Below are 23,690 nucleotides of genomic sequence, written 5' to 3' on the forward strand. Positions count from 1 at the left end.
TTCTGACTTACATGGTCTTTGTTAGATAACGAGCCATACTTTCATAAAAAGAAATGGAAATTAAGTAATCCAAAGGGGAATAGCCAAAGAAAGCTAAAATATCTCTTCCCTATTTATATTTTCGCTACTCTATCTACAGCTTATGTCTTCCATATCCACGATTTTTTCTAAGGTATTAGTATTATTTTATATAATTTCATTAATTATATTATTAATAAGGATGCTATGTTTATGGCTCACTTATATTCTATGTCCTTTGTGATACCGAAAGTGCTGCCTCGTTTGTACGAAAAGTTGTTTTTGGGCCAGAGTACAGGGAGAGTCTTAATAAATGAAAGAGGATAACACCGAAAAACGGGACTTCATCGGGACACTTATACGTCCCGACTTTTAAAAAATCACCGTGCTTAAAGTAAAAATTTCCACGTTAAAGTTTGATTTTTTTTATTCATCATGCGAGCCTATAATCAAAATATCTTGGGAAAATAATCTGTTCTAGAAAAAGGGTATACAGATCCGCAAAATTAAGTTTACGTGTCTCAACGTTTTTTTTTTGTCATTTTAGCGTTTCTACGGTATCTACAATAGGAATGTACCTATGTACATATATCGAAAAAATTTATTTTTTTTGTGTCAAACCTGGGCTTTTTACATTTTTCGGTCACACAAACATTCGGAAATCAATTTTTTTTTTTAAAAAGATCAACCGGAATAAACAAAATACTTCGTTACAAAAAGTTTAATAATTTTTGGAGAGCTTTAATTTACTGACATTAGGGTGGTAGGAATTTAGACTCAGGGATGTATGAATAACTTTTTTCCCTGGTACGGTCTAATGTATGTATGTATGTACAGTAAAGTCGGAATTTGTATGCTCTTACCCCTAGGATTGTTCTCTACCGCAAAAATATACCCTTATTTCTTATTTTGAAATAAAAAAATATTTAGAGGTCGCTCAAAGCAACCAGGCAACTCTGGTTATCTGCAGGAGATTCCCAATAATAATACGCAATTGTTTATTTAACCACTTGTTCATATAATTTACAGGTCCGCCAAAAACCCAGAAAACTGCGATGTGGCGACCGATTCCGACTTTACTATTTTCGGACCACCCTAATGTACATGCATATACCATTATCAAAAAATCTGCTATCGTGCCTTAAGAAAGTCATCATATTTAGTTACAAAGGCATCCCATACCCTGATTACTTAATCCGGAATCCGCCGCTTGTAGGTCTGTTCCATGCAGAATACCGAGATTTACCAAACTAATCTGGGATAGAATGCGTAGTAAAAAATAGTATATACTTACCTTTACCAACGCAAATGTGGGGGGTCCACAGATGCCCTATTCCACAAATTCCTTCATATTACGTCAACGAAAAAACGTCATATTTATTTATTTTTTTGTTTTTATTCTTTTTTATTTTGTTTTTGTCGTTTTTTTTTTAAATTTATTTATTTGTATTTCAATATATTTATTTATTTAAGTATGATTGTATAGCTCACAAAAAAGTACATTTTCACTCTATACCTACAAATATTCCTTTATACAAATCTCAAATAACTTGTGGATTCGATTTACATACATACATGCTTACGTTTTTTGTTTAAATATACTATACATTACTTTTATTGATTTTCATTAAATTTTTTACGCGTTTTATTTGTGTTTACTCTTAGACAAACTTCTCATTAAAATTAAATTCTTAAATATTTTTTTTTTTTGTATAAGTTTTTTTGTATTACTTTTAATTTTTTTTTAAATTACTTTTTATTAGTATCTTTAATAACGTTTGTATGTATGCGTGTGTTTTTCGATACGTTGTGTGGGTGTGTGTGTGTGTATGTATATAAATATTTTTTGTTTGTATGTGTATATTTATAAAATGTGCTTGTTGATTTCGCTTTTCGTCCTTTCAATATTTAGTTACTTTACATTCGCTGATTTGCTTAGGCAATGCTAACTAACAATGCAAAAATTCCAAAAAAAATGGTTATGAAAACTTATTCCGGAAGCATAATAAGGAAATATCGGAAACTAACTACATAGTACATACAGTATTGGCCAATAGAATAGCACCCCCTTTCGTAGTGATATTGTTTCACACTCATGTTTATTTATTTATTTTTAGGAATTTACAGTTAAAATACAGTTCATTAATTCACAAAACTTACAAAAACTTTTTAAAAGAAAGCAAAAAAGTGCAAACAAGTGCATGAATTTTTTGGAGTACACAGTTTTATAACCAATTCAATTTTGGTCTAATAATGTGCAAGTTTCAAGTGGCTACAAATTACCGTTGATTTTCTAGAATTTTTTTAGGCGAAGGTGTTGCGGGTTGCTTTCATATAAAAATAAAAGTTAGAAATTTGGGTGAAGATTTTTTGAATTTTTTTGAATTCTTTTAAAAACCTTCAAACTTGAGTTTATTTGGGTTTTGTTAGAGAATGAACTGTATTTTGTTTAATTAAAAACTCTTAAAAATATATAGTTAACCATAAATGGCAAACAATATCACATTGAAAAGGGGGGTGCTATAGATATGTCCAATACTGTATGTACATACATATGTATGACCGATAATCCGCTTAAGTGCCTTAAAATTGTTTGCGTCACTGGCTTGAAAAAATTTGTGTTAAGAAAACGTTGTACATACTGTGTATAAACATACTTTGTAAAGCCACGATGTTTTTCTCTATATTTTTTTGTTTGGGAAATAAAAATATATTAGCACTGGATCGATTTCTTCATACATAATTGAAAGTCAGATGCAATTACATAGCGTTTTTGAATAGATGTATGTACAGTCTGTTCAGCCAGAATGAGGGCGAGGTTTTTGATAACATCATAAAAAAATCCACCTCGCATAACATTACCATTTCGCCATAAATAGGTGTTTCCAATCTTCCGATATTCGGACTTTTACATAAATAGTTCTGTAAGTCTTCAGAAAATTCTCCAAGGTTCCTAGGAGAGTGAGAAATGTTTGTATCGTTTGATAATTTCATAAATTTTAATACTTGTGATAACACGAAACGCCTGGAAATTCGAAAGTTTTTGTAAATATTTTTGAAATTTATTAGTTTTATCGTTAGCTTCAGTTATTAATGTCAAAAATGTGGATTAAAGTTTTGCGTCATTTATGGAAGATTTTAAATTTTTACGTTTTCAATTTCGAAATTTGGATATTTTTTAAGGCCTTTGGAATTAGTGTTTTATTTGAATATCTAATCTGTGATGTCTTTTTCATTAACTAGAGAATTTTTAGTATGAATATTTAAAAAAAAAAATTGCATTACTACCTAAGCACAAGCAATTTGAAAATTATGTATCTAAAAATCTGATAAATTTTTATAATTCGAGATAGCTCCGATTGCACTTTTTTAAGCCTTGAAGTTATTTGAAATCCTTAGGTCTGCAAAATTGGAAAGCGATTTTTTTTTAGTTATTTTGGCATTATGGATTTTCTTCTATTTTTCTTATTCCTCACTCAATTTAAGCAATTTAAACGTATAAATTTGTGGTATTTTGAGAACTATCAATCCAAATCCCAATTGATTAAATTAAATTTTATCTTTGAATTTTTTTTTAATATAAATTTTACCACTGTTTATATGTTTTTCTTTCATTGTTTCATCACCTCAGAAGAGTTTTTTGATACATATATGAATTTTTTCCAAAAGACATGATCTGCCTAGAAAATACAATGAAAAGAATTTTTTTCAGCTCCAAACAGTCTTTGAATATGTACTAAAAATGTTCGTAAATTTCCAATGCTTAGCTTGAGTAACGTTTTTTCTGTCTAAATATGTTTATGGGCTTAATGTTATCATAAATGTTAGGCTATCCATATGTACATATAGATTATTACCAAAATGGCGAGAAGATCATGGTCGACAAACAATCACCAACACAGTGAGGAAGTTCGGAAACACAGCGCCTATGATATATGTATATACAGCCTCATAGCGTAAATTGCTAATTAGAAAAAAATTTCACGACTCGGCTAAAATGACATTGGCTTCTGTCGTAGTGAAATAAGTAGACGACGCACGGTGCGTAATTTCGTCGATTTAGGGGAAGGAAAATCATTGCGCCCACAATTTGGACTCTAGAAATTATTATTTCAAAGGGTTGTATGTGATTCCATAAGTACAATATTTTATATGGGCATTTCCATTTATTTATAGTCAAAAATTAAAAGTGATATATGGTTGAATTTGGATTTTTATTGTCAATGTGTATTGGCTGCATATGCAGAAGTATTTTTGCAAAAAATTTACCCGTTAGGTGGCGCCGGGGTCGAAATAATTTGAAAGCCCGTATTTGTGGACTGATTTCGTTAAAATTTACGTCGTGTATTAGATACATAGTAAGAAATATATGTACAAAAAATAGTCCCGCTAGATGGCGATTTAGTCGCAATATTGACTAATATAGGCCCTTATTATGAGCTGCATTCGATTTTCGATCTTCGCTGGCTATCGAAGATCGAAGATCGAAAGTGAAATTCGTATTATGAGCTATGCAAGCGTGTCGAAATTTTCGTTGAGTATCGAATTTTCTGTCGAACAGAATTTTGCTTTCGATGGTGTAGCGAAGTGTTAGAAAATTGTGAAAAATGTATGATTTTGTATATGTTTTCTTACATTTTGGCGGCTAGACACTAATTTTAAACAATTTTTATTAATTTCATGCAGTTCTAACATCGTGAATACTAAACACAAGCTCGAAAGGCTGGTTTTACTTGTGAAAGAAAATCCCAATGCTCTGTTGGCACGATCTCTGAGAACAAAATCGTAGCGCTGTTGATAGTTTTAAAATATTTTAAATAGATTTGGCTCACAAACGCCTCTTTAGATGGTCGGAACTTTTTAATGAATCTGTAGACAAATTTCTTAAATATATTTTATATCAAAATATATTCGAAAGACTAATAAACTTAAACTCTCTTAAACATTTGCTACTCCTGGCCAGTTTACTAAGCTCTCATCCTCTGACGAATCGTTGAACCAGAACTCGTTGTACTCATTTTACCACGTTTTTATAAACTTGCTTTCTTTTTTACTTCATTTTAATTAGAACAAATTTACATAAATATGTATAAGCACACTATTTAGTTTGCTCGATTTGTAAACAAAGCTTCTCAGCGGTGAAAAATATACTATTGTGAACAACCTAAACGAGCGAAATTCACAATAGCGCTATTCTTCATCGAATGAGCGCCATAATACCAAATGAAAATTCGTTCGCTCAGCACTTTCGACCACAGTCGAAAATCGAATGCAACTCATAATAGGGGCCATAATTTGATTTCTAATATCTCCGCACCTTTTTTCCGGCAAATTCCAACTTTTGCATTGAATATAGTGTTTTAAAACGGCTATACAAAAATTAAAACAAAAAGATAATACATTTAAATTGTTATTTGTGTTTCTCCTCTTTACCCCACGTCTACATCAGCAATGAGCACTCGCTTACGAACTGTCGGATTCCTCGCATACAAGATTTTATCGCAGAGAAATTTTTGAACGCGGAATATATTGAATGTTTTGTAAATGTTGCGAAAATTTTATATTTTTTTCTTAGTTGTGCTTTAATAGCACTTCCCCGAATTACACCACTACTTTCTTACTCGGAACTAAAAAAAAAAATTTAAAAATATGTAGTTGTTAAACTTAAACCCAGATATTTGACAGCAAGGATGCGATTGCAGAAAGTTTGGCATCGTTGTTTTACTCGCCTAATTGCGACATCAGTAATCTGCGGTTTTTGATCTCCACACCAAGCGCGTATTTGATGATACCTACATCCTTCGCTCACACCACGAATCCGACATGAGAAAAATCCCAATGACTAAATTTTTGTCACCAAAAATATACGAAAAAGGTTGACTTTAAATTGACTTTTTTAAATAGTGCAATTTTGTGCAAATTTCTACTATTGGCCCTTTATATACAGATGATCGATTAAAGGTTCCTGAGGAAATCCTATTTATACACGCTGACACGCAATTTATATGCTTATATGAAAAAATCCCATTTTTTTCAAATCTAAAGTAGCGCAATTGACGTGTAAGGATGACGTTTAAAATTGCAAAATGATGTTTTTACTAAAGTTTACAATGTGTAAAACGAAAAGTATGTCAAAGACTGTAATCTCGTTAGGAAATGAGACGAGCACGGCCACTGAATTAAAAAGGCCGGAAAATTGGCGATTACCGTTCGTCGAAACGGGCATGTTTGTACAAGCTCAGCATTCTTCCAGCTTATCTTCAAACGATTGGGGACCAATTTTCTATTATATCAGACATATATCGTATCTGAACTTTTTTTTTAACTAACTCCGATTTTCAATTTTCCTTCCCCTAAATCGCCCAAATTTCGCACTGGTACGTCGTAAATGTCGACAACCATCCAGTGCTGCCCACTTTTTCCGCTTTAATACACTAGTCGAGTCGAAACTTTAGGCAATGCCATGAAATGCGACATGATTCTCGAGAAACGACTTGCACTCGACACGACAATCGCAATGAGGCTGATGGTAACACCAGTTCGTAATCATCTTACTCTTTCAACCGAAAACATAGCCGCTGTTAGTGAAAGAGTTGACGATGATTTTGAATCTATCGATTTCGAGCGAATTTCCATCTTTACCCATATAAGGTCTAACTCACGCAAGAACTCAAGCCGACTGCCTACATATTTGAGCACAACGTTATGGCGCTATTGCGTGAGAAATTTGCAGTATGCACAATTTCGAGATTCCGGACAATCAACAGCTTTTTGGATTTGTTTCTGTCGAGTTATGCAAGCGATTTTTTTAAGCGACCAATCACATATGTAACTTTGAAGTAATTAAAGGGGAATATATGTATGTATATGCATGTACATATGTATTTATCTAAAGCAATTTTTGCAAGGCAATTTCGAAAAAAAACATTTTTTGGGGCGGAACGTGGGAGTCGCCGCTTTAGATTTTTCGGTAACACCTAAATTCAGCAAGTGTTTTTTTTTTTGTAAATAATTTTACTGGAATGGTCAAAAAACTGTGCATGCAATTCAGCTAATTTGTGATTGTGAATTCAAAAAAATTTATAAAAATAAAATTATAATTTCTTTGCCTATGTAGCCTTTTAGATCTGCATTAGAATAACTTGAAAGAGCTCAAAATGTGCGCAAAAAAGCGGGAAAAAAATCTTTTTTAGAAATTTTGGCATTTCTGCCTGCACTCGCCCAATTATTCTCAGTTTTATTTTTAGCGGCATACCAACTTGTGTGTATGTATGTATTTACATATGGCTATGTATGTAAATGTAATGTATGTATGCGTTTACACATATAAAAATTATCATTCTTTTGTATTATCACCAAGTCGTTTGTTTTTTTGTTTGTTTTTGTTTTCCTCAAACTTTTTTCACCCCATATTCTTTAACGTTCACGCTTTACTTACAGCTGCTCGCTTGCGCGTGCATGTGCATTTGTACATACATGTCTATGCATATCTATGTACATATATGTATTTTTTGTCCATTTTCTACTCAAATTTATTTATTTTTATCAAAATTCAAAGCATTTCTATCCTAATAGACCCTGCACAGCTAAGCGTTCGTCCACAGTTTAGTGAGTTCGCTGTTCAACTCTAGCCTTCAAATACTCTTCTTACAATTCTGCAACAAGTTTTGCGCTTCAAAATTTACAAATACAAATACATCCACAACTACAACACGTCGCAGTAAATACAATAAAAATTATTATTTTTTAGTTTGTTTTGTAGTTTTTTTGTCGTTTCTTTATTTTACAGTTTACATGTACAGTAGAGATTATTATTTAATTATGTATGTTTGCGTATGATTATCACTTAAAATTAGTGTTTTTTCTCAATTATTTATTTTTATTTAATTTAATTAATATGTAGAATCCTTAACTAACACATACTACTTTGTTTTTTTTTTTGTTTTTTACAATGCATGATTTTCATGGTTGCTTTCATTTACTCCGTACATATTTTTGTAGTAAAAATTCATTCTTCATTTTGAAATGTTTTTTGTGTAAAAGTGTGTGTAGGGGGGTATGATTTTTCATTCACCTTTTCACTTATTGTGTGTACGCATGGATGTATGTACCTTTGTATGCACATTTGAAAGTTTGTAGTTGTGTGTGTTTGTCATGCTTTTGAGCTCACGCATACTCGTGCCACGTCAATGGGGCAAATGTTTTCGTGTGGTGTGGGTGTGGGTGTGCGTGTGCGTACATATAGATATGTATATGCATGTATGTAGGTTTTGTAGCATGCTTCTAGGCGCTTAAGCTGTATAATTGGTTAGCTGCATCCAGTTTGGGATGTGAATATTCACGCTTTGAGTTGAAAAATTAGGAAAATTCGCGAGCCAGCTCGTCAGCTCTGTTGGTAAATGTGGGCTTTGCCAGCAATAAAACTTGGCTTCGCGGGATATTAACGGCTTTTAAAGAGATCTAAATATGTATTGGAGCAAAAAGTCTGCGAAAATATGCTACAAAGGACATTGAAGGCGCCCAAAAAATTTAGCAAAATAAAAACAAAAAAAAAAAACATGAAAAAGTTTCGGCAGCTGCTTTCGAATATCATTAAAAGTTAATCAGCTTTTTAGTACTTTTTTCAAACATCAGCTAGACCTGCTCAGTCCAACGCTCACTGCCCACGCCTCCCCATCTGGGTTGTTTCAGGAAGTGTTGCAGTTGAGTCGCTTAAACCCATACATACATATGTACATACATACATAATGCAGCACACGCTAGTTTATCAATGTAGAAAAAGTACTAAACATTACACAAAACATACCAGTACATTTATAACAAACGGTTTTTTGTTTTCATTCGTTCGGCCGCTTCAAACTGGCTGCATAAGCAACATTTATTTTCAATACATTTTTCTTCTTTTCTAAAACGGCATAGTACTTTTTGCGTGTCTACATATTTATTGGCTTAATGAAATTCTTATCTTATCAACTCCACACTCCTTTTCTTTCTTTAAGCAAACATATACATACATACAAGTATTGTGAAGTAGTGATATTCTTATGATTATAAATATTTTTTTAAAATCTCTTAAATATATTAACAAAGAGTGTGTATGTGTGTGTGTGTTGTTTTTGTGGTGCTTCAATATTAATTGAGCGCAACGCAAGAATATTTACTGTTTTTTTTTACTTAAAATTTTTTTTTTCATAATCGTATTTATATTTTGTATTGTATAAGCATAGCATCGCATAGCATAGCATATATTCATATACTTAGTAGTTGTATGCGGTAGTATGTATGTATATGCATATGCAGCTGTATGTATGTAATAAAGACTAAATTCTATGGAAAATTAATAAAAACGAACGTAACGTAACGTAGTACACACATCTTTTATATTCGTATCTCTGCAGATAAGTTTTATAAATATGTACTCGTAAAAATATGTAGGTATGTATGCATTGTAGTTTGAGTGTCTAAATAACACTGCTGCGCGCAGGCAAGTTCATCTTAATAGTAGGTAAATTACATACAAAATAATTAGAAAAATATTACATACATACAAAAAATTAACATGACAACAATCGCAATATCGTTTTTTTTCTAAAAAAAAAATTACTTGTGTTTTTTTGTTTTTGCTATTTTTCAATATTATTACTATTTTTTCTGCAACATAAACAGTTTAGCTATAAAGTGCATTTTTACACATTTTCGATACCAAAAAAAAACAAAGTGTGAAACAAATAATTATGTAAAGAAATCCGGTTTTCATCTCTCAACAAATCATAAATCAATAAAATAGCGTCAACTTTAAACGTACATATTTATTTAAATTAATGGAAATCAAAGTAACATCACTATAATCAGCTCAGCATTAAAATATTCGTTACATTAGACATAGTATTTTAAGTTTTTTTTTTTATCATAATTATATGTATGTAATTATTTATGTATGTAGTATATAATTATGTATGTAAATGGTATAAGTATGTGTATAAAAAAAGTAAAGTAAACAGTTAACAGTACGTATAGGGTGTAGCTTCGCCACAAACCAGAGTGTAGAAGTAGTGACACAAACCACCGGCGAGCAGCTTAATTAAAATGCAACTTATTTTTGGGAGCGCTAGAGGAGATGTGTGTTTAAAGGGCGAGCCAGCAGAGCAGCAGCAATAGCAGCATTCCTTGAGCCAGTGACGACGAGAGCGAGCTTTTACTCTGAAAGCTTAAAAAAGTTTTAAAATAACGCTCAAAAGTACTTCTGGTAATATAAGTGGAAATACTATAGTTATTTTCAGTCACGGAAATCTTTTTCTTAACTCTATAGCTTATTTTATGGAAAAGCTAAACTTTTGTGTGAAGCCTATCGAGGTTCTAAGCTTATTTTTTCAACGTAGAGCTTTTGAACGCTTGAAGTTTCTACTCTTATAAAGATTATTTTGCCCATAATTAGATTTTAGTAAGGCTTCAAGATTCAAACGCACAACAAATATATGTTTTTGGCATACTTTAAAAAGTTCTGATGCAAACATTGTCAAAAGCTCAAAAATTATTCGAAATGTGACTGTCGACTGATCGGATTTTCGTTTGCCCGATTACTCAAAAGTAAAATATTTTGCACGATTAAAGTTTGGAGAGCTTAATTTAACAATTTTTTTTTTGTAAATCTCGCCTTAATTGAGGTATGCATGAATCCGACATTTTGAAAAAATGCAATTTACAAAAGCTTATTGAAATCAGTGTTTTTTCATAAGTTATGCATTTTATAGACCGGTTGTATTCGGACCGGTTATTTTCGAAAGCTTGTACTTCGAAGTTCGAAAAATTACAAATTACACGGTATTTGAAAGGTAAAGTTACAGAGTGTTAATTTTTTCTCAAGCTCAAAGTCACCTTAATTCACAAAGGCCCCCACCAGCAAATTTTATATTTTACAGAAGCAAAAAAAAAACATTATACAAAGTAAATCAAAAACTGAAGATAGGCCTTTTGAAAAAGTAGCTTAACTCCCTTGTTTTTGATACTACCACTTTCAAATTAAAAAAAAAAAATGCATTTTAATATACCCTACCAAAGTCTGTGAAAAACGCAGTTTCGAAAAAAGTGTTGGTTAGGGCCTTTGTGAAATAAGGAAATTTGAAAGCATTTAACCTGTTTTTTTTTTAATTTTTACGGGTTTTACTAATTTAACTATATTTAGTTTGAGATTAAACTTAGTTTTGAGCAAAGCTAAGAGGTTTCAAAATCAAAATAAAAACCGTTTGTAATTTGAAAAGCTTCTGGAATTGATGGGTTAATAGAATTTTAATGCGCCTCAAATTATATTAATAAACGACCGTGCCTATAACGAGAATTGTGCTCTTGCAAATCACTCTTCCCATTCCTAGCATCGCCTAGCGAAACCCCCTGGAGGGCAATTATTGCTTTGCCCATCAACTGCTGTAGGCAGCAGCTAAGCTCTCAAGGGGATAAAAATGCACCAGCTGTTGTCGTTGCTGCTGCTGCTGCGGGGTGGCAAAGTAAACAGCAAGTTGCGGTTGCTGCTGTTGCTGTTGTTGATATTGTTGTAATTGCCAATGCTGTTGCTCTGCCATTGCAGGCAACGGCAACGGCAACGGCATTGGCCATTGCATGGTGTATTGATGGTGTGGTTGGGTGGGTGCTGCTGCAACGGTTGCTGCTGGTCCGACCAAAGGCATTTGTTGCATGTAAAATGTTGACGGTGGCTGTTGGGCTGCATGTTGTTGTTGTTGTTGTTGTTCTCGTTGAGTCGCTTGCTGCTGTAGTGCTAGCTGCAATTGCGTACGCTGCAAATATGCTTGTTGTTGTTGCTGCTGCTGCTGTTGCTCGAGCTGCAATGCACAATTTGCCTCGTAGCAGGAAAATGCCGCCAAATTGCTTGCTGCTGGGGAGGCAACCATTGTTGTTGTTGGCGCTATTGCTGTGGGTGGTGGTAAGCATGTTGCCGCAGGAGCAGCAACATAACTATGGCCGTTGTTGTTGCTGCCGCTGTTGTCACTGTTAAATGCATAAGTCGGCGACACAACTGTGCAATCGCTACTAGTACTGCTGCAGCTGCTGGCGCTGTCACATCTATAATTGTTGTTGTACGTGTCGCTGCTGTCGCTGTCATAGATTAGCGCACCTGCCGATGGCAAAAGTGTTGATTGCAGTTCCAGGTAGTCACTTGCTGCTTGCTCTTCTTGCAGCTGATAGTCGAGCGCTGTTGTGGCTGCTTCTTCTATTACTATGGGTACTGTTGCTGTTGTATTTGCTGCTGCTGCTGCTATTGTTGTTGTTGTTGTTGATGTGGTTGTTGTCGTGTTTGTAGCTGCTGTCGCCGCTGCTGGCTCACTCGCCAATCACGTGCTCAACCACGTCTGGTTGCATGTGCAAATAGTCGGAATCACAGGTGCGTAATAGACGCCATTGTAGACCAGTATGGTGGCCGTCGGCTGTGCCACCGCAGCGTGTGTCTGTATCGCCTGCACCTGCTGCGCTTGTTGCACTTGCAGTTGCTGTTGTTGCTGCTGCTGCTCGGCGCCGGCTGGTGTACAGCACAGTGTCGCTGTTGTGGCCTGTGGCGCCGCAGCGGTCGCCTGTTGCACGTAGATGGTCTGTGTTTGCGGCGCTTGCATTTGCTGTTGTTGTTGGTGTTGTGTTGTGACCAGCGTTACTTGTTGGTGTGGCTGCTGAAGTTGTTGCTGCTGCTGCTGCTGTTGTTGTTGTTGTTGTGTTTGTGCTTTCTGCACATCGACTGGCTGCTGTTGTTGGTGGAGGTGCTGCTGCTGTTGCTGATGGTACTGTTCCTGCGCCTGCTGCTGCTTCTGTTGCTCCTTGTAGAGCACCTGCGCGGCCAGCGACTGTATCAGCATTAGGGTCTGCCGCCGCTCGTGGCCCATCAGGCACACCGTAGACATTTCGACGACCTCACGTAAATGCATCAGGTACTGGTATTGAAGTGGCTCCTCATCGACGCCCCAGAAGTGATTGGACAAGTACGCCTCCAGCTTCTTAGTTTGCGTATTAATGTCAGGGAAATCGATGAAGAACCGTGAGCACATGTAACGTTCCAGAGTCTTGATGTGTTGCGGATCGACTGGCTTATAGTTGCGCACCAATAAGTTACAGTACTTGAGCAAACCGCCGCCGCGTATCTCCTCTGGCTGTCGTGTTGAGATCAATTTCTTTTGCAAGTGATAGAGCGCCTCCTGGAAGTCACCGTACACCGACTCACCGACCACAGTCGGATAGAAGTTCTCCGATATGGGTAGAGCGGCGCAGTCGTAGAAAAGTAGCAGCGAGTCCAAGACAATTTGAAACGAATCCACTGAGAACTCGAACTGGCGTCGCATCGTGTCGACAAATTTCAGTTCGACATTCTTATGACCGGGCGAATTGCCCAGCGATATAAGTGACCAACGGTCACCATCATTGTTATTGTTGACCTTAACCATCTTGCCGACGTAGGCCTCCTTGAGAGCGCATGGCATAATGCGACGCTTGCACACACCCTCGGGCAAGAGGTCCAACAAAGTGCTCAGCACAGCGGACTTGACACGATCGAAGTGCCGCGACGAAGTCAATTCAATGGCATAGATCAAGTCCAAGTCATTGTATGGCTGATCCTCGGAAGCTAAAACATGACTAGCTGCGCCGCCATTCAAGCGCACATCCTTGACTATCACACCAGCGCCGCCCGCACTCACATCCGCTTCCAGCTTGCGTCTGACCATATTGACCAAGTCTTTTAGGGGCACTTCGAGTGTGGGAAAATTACCACGTCCATGTATGGCAACTTTTTCATCCATGACATCGTGCAATTTGCGCACCTGTTCGAATGAAAGCACAGCCAAACGTTGAGTAGCGCCAGTATCGACACTCTCCAATGAACCGTGATCGGAAGCCGATGCTATGGATGAGCCCGAACTGGGTGATGGTGGTGGGGTTTCGGTGCCACCGTCGGAGTGGAAACCGTCATCAATTTGATATACATCCATTCTGTTGGAACGCTGTTGGTAATGATATGACGATTCGGAGTGTGCGTCTAGGGTCCCGCACTGCAAGTAGAGAATAAAAGAGAGAAAGAGAAAACTTATGGTTAGTGGAGTGTTGTTTAAAGGTTGGAAAGTCATTAAAAATACAAAGCAGTAGTAAAAATGCGAACAATAAATAGTAAACTGAAATATTTGTATATATCGTCACCTGTAATTCAAAAAAGACGTAACAATTTTTTTTTTATAAAATGATGTGGGAGTTTTAATTCGATGAAATCGCATCATATAAATCAAAAAGTGAATTTTGAATTTTTTATTAGTTATGACTTTTCGTATTTCACCGATGATGTTTGTTACGACTTTTTGCACTTCAAGTGACGATATGTAAAACTGAAAGGAAAATACTTTGTTCGTGGTATACTATATATATATATATATATTATAGAAATCTTTATTCTAGGTATAGAGTGGGGGGCAAAAGTGGATGAACGGTGTTTCGTTTTTAATATTTACAATGTTTTTCAAGCTAAATTTTTTTTTGATATTTTTTGCACTTTTTTCCATATAAACATGAATTTCTTGTGAAAGAAAATACGCGGCCTAGCAAAAAATAAATAAAAAAGTCAATGCCAGTTTTCCTACACTAAAATTGTATAAGCTACAATACAATTTTTTGGAGTTTTTCTAAATGCTGTATAAAGTTTGAAAATGTGATTTAAATGGTTTTTGTTAAAGCATGAACCATATTTTTAGAAAAAATTATCTCAAAAATTTTAGCTTGAAAAGCATTGTAATATTATAAACGACTGCTATATACTTTTTTTTACTTTCATTGTCGATAGAATTATTTTTTGAATTATCCTCGATATTGTTACGGGCAGCGATCTCATCAATTAATTATTTAGTCTGTAAGATTTTGTAAATCATAGACTCGAAATAAAAAAAAAAAAAAAATAAATTAAATAAAAAATCCAAATCCAAACATTCTTATCGCTATCGAAATTGTTTAGTTATCCCCATCCATATCATTTCGTGATCGTCGTATTTATTGCTTTAACATTGAAATTGGTACAGTTATCGAATTTGTATCGCCCCCGATATTATTTCGTATTCATCGTATTCCTTAAAAAGCAAAAAAAATATTTATACTTAAGTACATATTGATACTGACATAGTACATAGCTATGAGTTTTATCGTTATTAAACTTGTATGGTTAATTCTCAATAGTTAATCGATTTTTCGCCTCCAAATTGAATCTCTAAACATTTGTGAGATTAACAAACATTTTCGTGTAAATATATACATATGTATGTATGTATCTCAAATAGTTTAGTGTTTCATAAGAAATTATATTAAACGAGCGCAAACAACTTTATTACACTTGTGTTAAATAATTTTCATGTGACCTCATTAACATATTTCGGCATTGAGCTGGCATAATCGCCAAACATACAAACTTACGTATGTATGCACAAATATACATACATATGTATATTTAGCAGCTTTATTTACTAATAATAAATAATTATTTTGTACAATTTCAATATCATATGAACACTTTTGAAAAGGCAAAGCAGGCAGACAGAAGCTACTTATACTAAAATTAAGAAAACACTAAATTATTTTCTTAAGAATGTAAAAAAGTTAATAACAAAACAATTGCTTTTGAGGTTAAAAGCAATCTTTACAAAAGCAAAAATGCAAATAATTTCTTAACATATTTTGTTTTTGGAAATTGCGGTGATTTAGATAGAAAGATGGTTTTGACTTGAATTATTTCTAGAAATAATTCTTATTATATAGCAATACAAAATGCTGTTTTCTGACTTAAGTCATCTTTAGCTGGCCTTCTCTACCTTTTTTTTTTTTTTGGAGGAAAACTAACATAAATTAAAAAAAAAGAAGAAGCGAGCCCTTAATGACTCAAGGCTTGTTAGGCCACGCAATCATTGCAATTATTTTATAGTATTTTACATCTTAAACAACTTTTTAATAGCACAGCAAAACAACTGGAGGCAGTTAAATAAATTTTCCAACGATTTCTCCCTAAAAAGTCAACACTTTTATAGTACAATATTATTGCACGTCATTACAGATAAGTGATCCAAGCTTACATAATTTCTATATACTATATTCACACATACGCTTACTATATATACTTACATAGATACATATGTATTTATTGCCTACTTATTTATGTCGGAAGGCGCAAAGGTCAATGACAATCAGAAATGAAAGAACGACTGGAAAAATATGCACATACATACATACATATGTACATATGTATACAAATGAAATGAGATAATAATAACACAGCGTTAAGTGAAATTGGCTTAGCAACGGCGAAGAAGATCGCTTGCTCATGAGCACTTATATTTAATGACGCCCGCACAAAATGCTTTGCGAGTCTCTTAAAATAAAAAATTAACTGAATGTATGTATATGAACTCATCTGTATTTAAATGGCATACGCAAGTACATATATTTGACAAACATTTTATGTCCGCATGTATGTATGTATATACTCATACGGGATGACTAAGTAAGATAGAGGGTGCATTCCAAAATGTCAAAATATAAAGTAACAGTCTCTTTTATTTCTAAACCTCAATAGATTTTTAATGCCAAATGTGCGCAAACATGGTGCTACAGATGCTAGTTTCCTACTGCTAGGTTGTGCAAGTTAGACTGTTTCTTCAAGTGCGGTTTAGAAATAAAAGATACTGATGCTTTGTATTTTGACGTTTTGGAATGCACCCAGACATTCCATTTTTTCACTCGCACTAAGCACGTGATTATCGCGTTTACTTTTCTTCGACTTTATATGGAATGCTGTGATTTATTGCAAAGATTTCTGTCTTCTTCTGTGATTAAAATTAAAAGAAATACGACAATACTTACAAACATTTGAATGTGCGCTAGACCGGGTCGGCGACTATACAAAAGAAAAAAGGTCATAGCCACGCTGGCTAATTTCAACAAATACTTCGAGCGGATTTTGTGGATTTAAAAAAATTTTTACTCGTAGTATTTTACAGCTCTTTGAGATCAGGAAAAATCTATCCTAACAAAAATTGTAATTTGTAAAAATGAATATAAATGAGTTTACTGGCCTAAGTAGTTAATTTAGGTCAATGCAGTCTTAAACGCATATACATTAGGGCGGTCAATTTGTATGCCAGTTTTTTTCGGCGTATAAGGTTTCCAAGCATTTTGCCGTAGTGTCGTAAAGAAGTGCTTAAATTTTGTATGAAAATATGCTTTCTTTTTTTTTAAACTTCCAAAACAGGGCACAACTCCATATTGATTTTATACCCATGGTTTCTTCGGCAAACTTGCTTAGAATTACACGTAGAATCCTCCTATGCTATACGCGCGTGGTAAAAAAAAATTGACCCGCCCTAATATACATACAGTGGTGGAAAAATAAATAGGGAAACGATGTTTTTCTTTCAATTATTTAATATTTTTATAAAATTATAGCTCATTATCAAACAAAAACCATATAAATTCATATTTCAAACTTCGTTTAAAAATTATAAAAACTCTGAAAATTGCATCTAAATTTTTAACTTTTAATCAGATTTTTTAGATTTTTTTCAGCATGTAGTTTTATAGCCAATTAAAATTTAGCAGAATGAAGTGTAAGTTTTAAGTTGCTAAAAAATCGGGTTGATTTTTGGCAATTTTTTTAACGCATTTTCTTCCATACAAAGTACGTTCGACAATTTTTAGTTTTGTATAGAAGAAATCTGATTAAAAAGTTGAAAATTTAGATGCAATTTCGCAGAATTTTTATAATTTTTGCACATGGATTGAAATTTTTATTTATATGGTTTTTGTTATAAATATTAACAAAACAAAAGTAAAATAGGAAACATTTGTTAAATGTTGTGTCCCTATTTATTTTTCCACCACCCTATCTATGTAAATTTGTATGTATGTATATACATTAGACCATTCCGCTTCACAAGCAAACAAAAAACGTCTGCCGTACACATCTGAGTCTTAGGTAGTACTTTGCAAGGCAAATATGCAAAAAAAAAAACAAAACAATTCTTTTCCCCAACCTAGTGGTCGCCTGCTTACAATTTTCGGTGACACCTACATTCGGCAATAAAACAAAATGTCAATAGTTTTCCTGGAATAATCAAAACACTTCCTCAGCAATAGTTTAATAATTTTTGGAGGGCTTTAATTTACTGGCATTAGGGTGGCACGTTAGGGTAGTAATAACTGAGAACTTTTGTGTAATTAATAGAACGGGGTACTACTAGAACGGGTCAATGAACTTTGAAACATAAAAAATTGTCCTCTCGACCCAAGAACATCGAAGAATATCAATCTTTAAGCAAATGCCGAGGATAAGACGAAAAATATAAAAAATGAATGCAGCTACGTTCGGGATTGTTTTTTTCTTTTCGAAATCACCCTACCAAAATACTTTAATTCGAAGAAGTACGGCGAACTTTTCTTTTCTGGCTCTAATGTAGATACATAGTATGCAGGTGTATGCATGTGTGTACAAGTATTAGTACCCCGAAAAAAAAAAACTTTTATAGACAGTACAATGTCCATACGTGCATACGTGTGTATGTATAAAATTCCGGAACTTTGATTCATGTGTGTCGTGACAATTATAGGCTTTCAGAATATCCGGCTTCTCATTTATATTAATTATTACATATTGCTATTAAATAGCTACTTGTGTAAGCGATCGTTTATCCATAAATTTACTCATGAGCAAGTGAAGAATTTAAGCAGGCAATGTTTTTAGGGTAGCAACTCTTTCAGTTATATTTAGTTATGAATAACAGCTCGTCATATTTATTTAATTCTCGGCATGAATATTAAAAAAAAATATATATATAGCAAACAAGCTAAGTTCTAATTAACCAGAATGATGCCGGGTTTCCACTTGGCTTTTAATGACAAAAAATGCATGCCATTAAAATAAAATGTTGATTCGAGTTTAGTAATTATTACAATTAAAATTTTGCCATACAATGCACAGTAAAAATTTCTTAGAATAAAAATCATGCCACATGCTCTAGTAGTACTTGCTGAAGGTACCATGTAATGGTTTCTATTTGGTTAGAATAAATAGCTTGGAATTGCATACATATAGCTCAAACGTACAAGTTTCTTAGAAGCAGAATCGAATCGGCCTAAGTTAAAGCACAAATGACGTATCCAGTAAGATTTGGTACAATCAAATTTTTGTAACATAAAAAATTACATAATCAGAATAAATTTTGCTATATTTTGTAATATTTTTGCACATGTGAAATATCTAGATAAGCTGATTCTGTCTTCATCCAAGCGGGTTCCCTAACACTCCACATTAAGGTAACTTGAATACTTGACTGAAGAAACTATTAATATACATACGTATATATAAACATATATTTCTACATACATATATTAGCTACAATTCACTTTTACTATTTTAAGATAAAACGAAGAAGAAAAAAATTAGTGTGTACTTCATTCAGTGATTCTCACATACTATATCCAGCTGTCGCTCCATAAAAGCAACTTTTAAAAATTTTCGATGCACAGGTTCACTGTTATTGCATTTGAAATTCAAACATTTACATTAAACTTTCTCATAGAGCGCACATAGTTGCATACATATATATGCATGTGTATGTATGCACATAAATTAACATTTATGGAAACAACAACATCGCCGCAAAGGCTTAGCTAAATCTTAGGCATCTCATAATGCACAGTTGTATGCTCCCCATTCATTGAGTTCAGCTCGTTGTGCTCATAAGTTTGTATTTATATATGTAAAAGCATTAGTACATATGCACACATATATATATATGTATATGTATGTATGTTGATAGTAAATTTATAAGTGACTGTACAAGTATACGTCTCGCAATCGCATCGCATCGAATTGCAGCATGTGACTGCTGCATTTATTATTTATTTATTTGTTTGTTTTGTGCTTGATGCACTAGATAATTTTCAGGGCGAAAAATGTGGAAAAAAAACGAAAAAAAAACTTGAAATATAAAATAAAATAAAATTTCCGTGTCATGCGAAATGCAATTAAAGACATCCAAAGAATCATCGCAGACATGGCAGCAGAAAAAGAAAAAAAAATAAATAAATCTGTAAACAAAGTACTTATGTATGCAAATAAAAATAGCACAGATATGAAGGGAAAAAATCTTTAAAAAAAATTATTCATATGCATGTATGTACATATTTATCCACATATGTATGTACGTAAGCATATAAAAATCGTGTCAACAGCTGTTGTAGCAATATCACATTGATAGACCAGAAACAAAATCATATAAAAAAGTATGCAATTCATTCGCAAAAAAATGTATGTGAAAAGAATTAAGAAAATGGCCAGTAAAGTGCAGAGAAAAAATATTTAGAAAACAAAAAAAAAAAAAATAAAAAAAAAATATAAACAAATTTAATGAATTCAAGTATCAACAAATCATCTAAGTTTAATTAAAAAAGTAATTAATTAAGGTAAAGTTAAAAACCCGAAAAACTGCATACATTTATTTATTAGCTTAAAGTAAAATAACAGTGCAAATAGTAAAATAAAAAACTAAAAATTAAAATGCATAAATTAATTAATTTAATTAAAGCAAAGAAATCAAAATTTAAAGAAAAGGAAAAAATATGAAATAACCTAGAGAAAAAAAAGGTTAGCATTGCTTGGGTATAGAGCTAGAACTAGTACTGTCGGTAAAAGTCCGTAGTTCTACGGTAGTTCTGAGCTAGTCAAGTCTTCTGCAGGGAACGAATACGCAGAAGAGCGAATTCCATTATAATTTTAGCCATTTAAAGTTTAAGACATACAACAATACGACAGTATGCATCACCTTGTGAAGTCCCAAACTGATTTTTTTGTGTGTAAAATTTACTGTCGCACGGTGTTATTAGTCAATGTTCACACTTCAAGAAAGCAATGGGCTCGCTTTTCACTTAAATTGGTTAAGTTGAGCAACTGGTTGACCGACAATTGCACCTCCTTGCCGCCACCCCCTATAAAACTGTGAAAAAGAAGTGATTATTGTAGATATCCACTGGATTATTTTTGTTGGTTTCTGCAACAATACTCGAATGCTAATTTCTACAGCACACTCTCAATTTCATTTGCCTTACTCATCAGTATGCGTTGTTTGCTTGCGATTTTCTACGAGTTTTCTGTATACATTTTTGATCGTATTTGTGCATGTCGTCGCTTAAAGTTCTCAAGTACATGTGAGGTTGCATAAATTATTTTGTAGAGAATAAAAACACCCATATTTCAAAATGCAATCGCATTTCTGGCTAGTATATTTCAGGACGAATGGATAAGGCTTGAGTCGAGAGCTTCGGTGAGCAAATCCAATTTTTGGTAAAAAAAAATGTCAGTTACTCTGTTTTGCAGTGCGACGATACGTGGTTTTTTACTTTAAACGACGATATATTTATACAATAAATACATATGCAAATGCTAAATTAGATATTTATGCATATTTTGTCACATATTTGGTATGTGCAGCGATAAATCCACATACATAACTGCATACATACAAACATACTATGTATGTGCATACCAAAAGCATGCTTGATTGATTGTCGCACTGACTGACTAAATGGCTGTCAGACTGTCAATTGCTGAGTGTTAGAAGCTGACGACTCTTCAATGTGACAATTGACAACGAAAATAAAATAAAAAGAAAATGTATTTGTATTCATAAAAATACCAATACAATCGATGACAGAGTACATATTTATGTAAGTATTTAGCTGCTGAAAAAATGCAACAGAAAAAATTAACACATGCCTACATTTGTACATACATACATATGTATGTATGTATGTATCCACTTAGTGGGTGCCGGTAGGTGTGGGCGTCGATTATGTAAATATATGTATATCTGTACATGCTTACATACGTACCACCACTGTCTGTATAAAATTTGTTCCGTTGGCATGTGGAGGAATTTGCCACCGAAAAAGGCAAATCGAAATAATGAAAAAATACTTTTTCCTGCTTTGTTGGTCAGTGGCGCAGCAACGCGAAAAAGTTCGCCACATTGACACACATTCGTATATTTGTATGTATGTACATAAGTTTGTACTTGAATATATGTATACCCTGCAGGAAATGTATCTAACTATAAGCTAACTTTAAGTTGACTAGGAAGAAGTTAATAGTCACTATTATCTGTATATTTTCTTTGACGATGGCGATGGCCGCGAAATAGTCAAGGGTGGTTACCTCTGCATTTGATGTAACTAACTTGTAACTAACTACTTTTGGACATAAAATATCAATAGGAAGAACAAAATATTTTTTTTTATTATTTTATTTTAATTTTTATTTTTTTTACTTTATTTATTTTAGTACATTTCATATTTGTTTACATATTCTGCTGTAGGTGAACCCATATTCGAACTCCGTCAGACATAACTTCAAAATGATAATATGAAATATCGATCTTCCTTTTATTTGTCCTCAATTCGAAAAAGTATCTGCGAAGTGTGCAGAAAAAGAAATAGGCTTAAAGAAAACAATCTCCTGCATTACTTGTCAACTAGTTTCAAGTTAGCTTTTTGTAGCTAACTACAAGTTATAAATTTTATAGAGATCCCGCAAAAAAGCTTACTACAAGCACTCTAAAAAATCTGTATAAAAATGCGTCTATAAATTGAGTATATTTTTGTTTATTTTTTAAATTTTTTGGTAAATTTACACGATGAATATGTATTTTTCTCGTTTACACATTTTCGTGTGTAAAAATCATTTTTGTTACCGGCTTTACACAATTCTACGGGTGAAATCAAACAGCAGATGTGTATTTTGTAGCTTGTACACACTTTAGAAGTTAATTTACGCACACCACAGCAGCTATATTACACTCTAAAATGTCCGAAATTTAAACAAACTATTAGTTGAATAATCGACCACATAATTTCGCGAATAATAAGGAAGGAAATCAGCAACCTACCTTTAAGGTAGGAAATCTACATAGTTTTTTTTTAGAGTGAGTGTGTTACTTTTTATCAATTGATAATTTTTTTCTGCAGGGTATACATACATATACATACGTACATATGTGTGTGTTTTGGGAAATACTTTTTTGCATTAGTATTCATGTACTTAAGCGTAGTTGTACAGACATACAGCCCTATCGGATTTAGTGTTGGCAAAGTGAGAACTTGACCTCAAATTTGTGCAAACTGTTTCGAACCAAAAATTTACGGAAGTGAGAAAGTGTTTAAAAGTTTGGCGCTGCAATGTGATTTCCGGAAACAAGAAATGATACGAGATTCTGGTAGAGGGAAGTTAAAGGAAATATTTCAGCTGCAAATGTCAAACGAAAACAAAATAAAATAAAATTTAAATATTTAAATTAGAAAAAAAAAATAACCAAATAAAAAACTAATTAAAAAATGAACTAAATTAAACGAATAAATTTACAAAAAATTAAATAAAGTAGTATACAAAATGAAAATAAAATAAAAGTAAATTTATGTGGGAAAATATGGTGAATGTGCCAGAGCTGTGTAATGATTGAATCAATTGAGTGTGCATTCTCATTTTTTTCGTTTCAAAAATGTGATTGTTTGATTTAAAAAATTTAACAACCACTCTTGAGATTGGTTACAAATTGTAAACACAAAATATGTAGTGTGTTATGGAATGGTTGACACCCATTCAC

The 23,690-nt window shown here is 33.4% G+C and overlaps 1 protein-coding gene across 3 annotated transcripts in view; it reads right to left on the reverse strand.

Annotated features, from left to right (window-relative positions):
- Window positions 1-12,280: 12,280 nt before the first annotated feature.
- The window catches only part of LOC108359782 (protein FAM46C), a 125,854-nt gene continuing 114,444 nt past the window's right edge, over window positions 12,281-23,690 (reverse strand). For 2 of the 3 annotated variants that reach the window (XM_017611812.1, XM_017611817.1), the window contains exon 2: window positions 12,281-14,060. In XM_017611812.1, coding sequence (XP_017467301.1) covers window positions 12,363-14,060 — 1,698 coding nt within the window. In that variant the 3' untranslated portion in view covers window positions 12,281-12,362. Of the gene's footprint in view, window positions 14,061-14,815; window positions 14,905-14,964; window positions 15,120-23,690 lie in introns of all 3 variants that reach the window. The other variant, XM_017611804.1, reaches the window with a different exon arrangement.

This window comes from Rhagoletis zephyria, unplaced genomic scaffold (assembly GCF_001687245.7).
Source record: "Rhagoletis zephyria isolate East Lansing unplaced genomic scaffold, Rhagoletis_zephyria_1.1 Rzeph_scaffold_00013, whole genome shotgun sequence".
Lineage (NCBI taxonomy): Eukaryota > Metazoa > Arthropoda > Insecta > Diptera > Tephritidae > Rhagoletis > Rhagoletis zephyria.